At 64.9% G+C, this 3,178-nt stretch overlaps 1 protein-coding gene across 1 annotated transcript; it reads right to left on the bottom strand.

The window, feature by feature from the left end:
- Positions 1 to 245: 245 nt before the first annotated feature.
- LOC125035965 lies at positions 246 to 2,519 on the bottom strand. The gene has a single exon (XM_047628278.1). It carries the CDS (start codon positions 2,382 to 2,384, stop codon positions 276 to 278), a length of 2,109 nt encoding a protein of 702 aa, XP_047484234.1. The 5' UTR covers positions 2,385 to 2,519; the 3' UTR covers positions 246 to 275.
- Between the last annotated feature and the right edge of the window lie 659 nt (positions 2,520 to 3,178).

Below are 3,178 nucleotides of genomic sequence, written 5' to 3'. Positions count from 1 at the left end.
CATTCAACATTCATTCCCTCTTTGCTCACTCGCTCGTACGTTCTCTTGCCTATTCCCGTCTCTCCGCCTCTCTCACTCTGTGTCTCTGTCTCTCTCTTTCTCTTTCTCAACCTGAGCAGCTTGGCCATGGTTCGCTTCCCTTCTTCCCATTTGCCAAACCTTGCAAGAGCTAATTCGCGGAGATGAAGCGGCGTTTTCGCAACGAAGCCCCTTCTGAACGCAACATGCAACCGGCTCCTGGGATGACGCAGCCTCCCGGCGGCGCCTCACTCACCTCATAAGTAGAGCGTCCCGATCTTCTTCTGCGACGCCAGGAGTCTGGTGGTGGCGGCCAGGAGGGCGGGCGCGTCGCGGGCGTGCCGGTACACCCCTGGCTCCAGCCTCAGCTTCCGCTCCGCCTCCAGGAGGGCGCGGGCGGTGCCGCTCATCCCGAGGGCGTCGGCGGGCGCGTTGCTGCCGCCGCCGCCGCCCCCTCGGCCGTCCCACACCAGGTTGGTGAGGCTCTTGGGCCGCGTGAGCTTCCGGCTGCGCTTCTCGGGCAGCTTGGCCTTGATGGCGGCCGACCCGCCCGAGTCCGCCGAGCCCTTGCCGCCCGACGTGCTCGAGTCCAGCGTGTCGAAGTCCATGGCCAGGTTCGTGAGCGACTTGTAACGCAGCTTGAACAGCGGCGAGGGCGAGGAGCCGCCCACGCCCACGGCCGGGGGCGCCACGCCGCCACCGCCGCCCGGCCCCACACTCACCACCTCCATCAGCGCCTCCTTCACCGGCGACGCCGACTTGTGGCGGAACATCCGAGCCTTCTGCGAGCGCTGCTGCGACGCCTTCACGAACAGCTTGTTGTTGCTGGGCTTCTCCTGTAGCGGCGTGGAGGGCGAGGTCAGCTGCGCCGGCGACTGCTGCGAGTGCTGGCTAAGCTGCGGCGTCACCTGCTGGTGGCCGCCGCCCTTCTTGTCCTCGGGCTTCCGCGAGCGCTTCTCGACCCGCCGCTCCGTGGCGCGGTCCAGCGCGGCCGAGATGAGCGCCGGGTGCACCGACGGCGACAGCTTTTCGTGCGCCCGCTGCTCGCCGCCGCGCCGCGTCGGGATCGTCTCGATGGGCGGCGGCGTGGGCCTCGCGTCCGTCCTCTCGGGGGACATGGGCGCCGCCTGCGACCTCCTGCTGGGGGTGGACTGCTCGCCGCTGGCGTACGGGGACTTGATGTGCTTGGGCAGCGGGGCGAAGCCGCGCACGTAGTCGTAGATCTGGTCGATCTCGTCGTAGTCGTCGGGGACGGCGTTGCCGCCCGCGGAGGACGTGGCGTCCGGGGGGCTCTTGGTGCGGTGGTGCGGCCGGTGGTGGTTGTGGTGGTGGTGGTGCTTGTGGCGCTGCTTGTTCTGGTCGGGCCAGTTTGAGAACCGCGGGTCGCGCATGCCGCCGCCCTTCGTCCCGACCGACACGTCGTACACGTGGATCCTGTCGGCGACCTCCTGCAGGAGCGAGGTGGCGCGCTCGCACAGTCGCATGAACTCCTTCGTCTTCTCCACCTGGTCTGCGTTGCGGGCGTGCGCCAGCTTGAGAGGCGCCTGCGGGGGCAGCAGGATGAGCGGGGCGTCCTTCCCGAGAGGCAGAGCCGCCAGCGGCTCCTCTGAGAAGGCGGCGAACAGCCTCAGCTCCGGCAGGAACTGCGACGCCGCTTTGGCTCCGACGGGCGGGCGGCCGTGCACCATGCGCACCATGAGCGGCAGGCGCTTGTTGAGAAGGTTGCGGATGCTGTGCACGCCGCTGATGTTGTCCTCCTTGGCGATGGCGGAGAACTTGCCGCGCGCGTCGTACGGCAGGTACACGTTCTGGCCGGCCTGGTCGAAGCAGCGCAGGAAGCGGTGCTGGCTCTTGCCGTTCTTGGAGCCGATCACCTCGCCCACCAGCACCAGCGTCTCGCCGCTCTGCACGGCGCGCGACTTCTCCGTGATGGTGTCCACGTCGTCGGAGCGCGACACATACGCCTTGATGCTCTCGCGCACGAGCGCCGAGTCGGGGAAGCGTTTGGCCAGCTCCGCCACGCTCTCCATGCAGCGCACGGCGCGCCCGTCCTCGCTCAGGATCTCGAAGAAGCCGTCGTAGGACTCGGGGATCGTGAGCTTGGGCCCGACGGGAACCACGCGCCGCCCCTCCTTGAACTTGACGCACTGCGCGGCGACACGCAGCCCGCGCCCCGCAGACAGCAGCAGCAGCGTGGACGCCAGGCCGGGGTTGGCCAGGGAGGGCACGCCCACGCCCAGGTACTGCCCCTTGATGACCTTGGCCAGCTGCGGCAAGGGACCGCGGGCGGCCACCTCCCGCACGTACGAGCCCTCATCCCCCCACTGCACCGCCCCCACCACGGCGGCCACGTCGCTCGAGCTCATCTTCCTCCGCGGCAGTCACGCCCCACCATCACACACGCGCTTGCACGCACGCACGCACACCCTCGCTGCCAGCGGCCGCTCTCCGTGTTCCCCTCGAGCGTCGCTGGCCGGGACACTCCGTCTGAGAAGGTCGCGCGACGCTGCTCCTCGGCGGCGCCTCTTGGCACTCGGGCCGGCCTAACTCCGGCGGCACTAGGTCACCTGGCACTGCAAGCGCCTCAAGGAATACTTCATCTTGCACTCGAGTTCATCACGATGCCTCAGTCTGGAAAGGGAAAAAGAAAACGCGTTAATAAACCTCCATCATACACGCACAATAACAAATAATACGAAAAAAACAACAGCCTAAAACAACCGCCACGCCGGGTAAACAAAATGAATAATAAACAGCCCCAAACGAGGTAATTGCAGTATCATCAAAAAGGGAAATCGTCCACAAGAATTTGCTCCTCGCGGACAATTAGAACAAGAACAAAGCATTCCTCAAGGACGTTCACCCAACATCACAGAACGCACGTATCAAATATACACATTTCCCTTTGTGCAAGAATTCAACATTATAATCACGACTCCTTCACGCGAGGAAGAAAACGCTCAAACTAAAATGTAATGTGATAATCGCAAGAAGAAGTGCCACTGGCCAAATTAATAATGGAGGAGGGGAGGGGGAAGGGGGAAGGGGGAAGGCGGGGGTAAGAGGAGGAGAGGGGTGGGGAAGGTCGAGGAGGCAGGAGAGGTGAGGAGAGAGGGGAAGAGAAGAGGGAGGAGAGAGGGGATGGGAAGAGGAGGGAGGA

The sequence above is a fragment of the Penaeus chinensis genome, chromosome 20 (assembly GCF_019202785.1).
Source record: "Penaeus chinensis breed Huanghai No. 1 chromosome 20, ASM1920278v2, whole genome shotgun sequence".
Taxonomy (NCBI): domain Eukaryota; kingdom Metazoa; phylum Arthropoda; class Malacostraca; order Decapoda; family Penaeidae; genus Penaeus; species Penaeus chinensis.
This window is presented reverse-complemented; position numbering and strand designations above follow the sequence as displayed.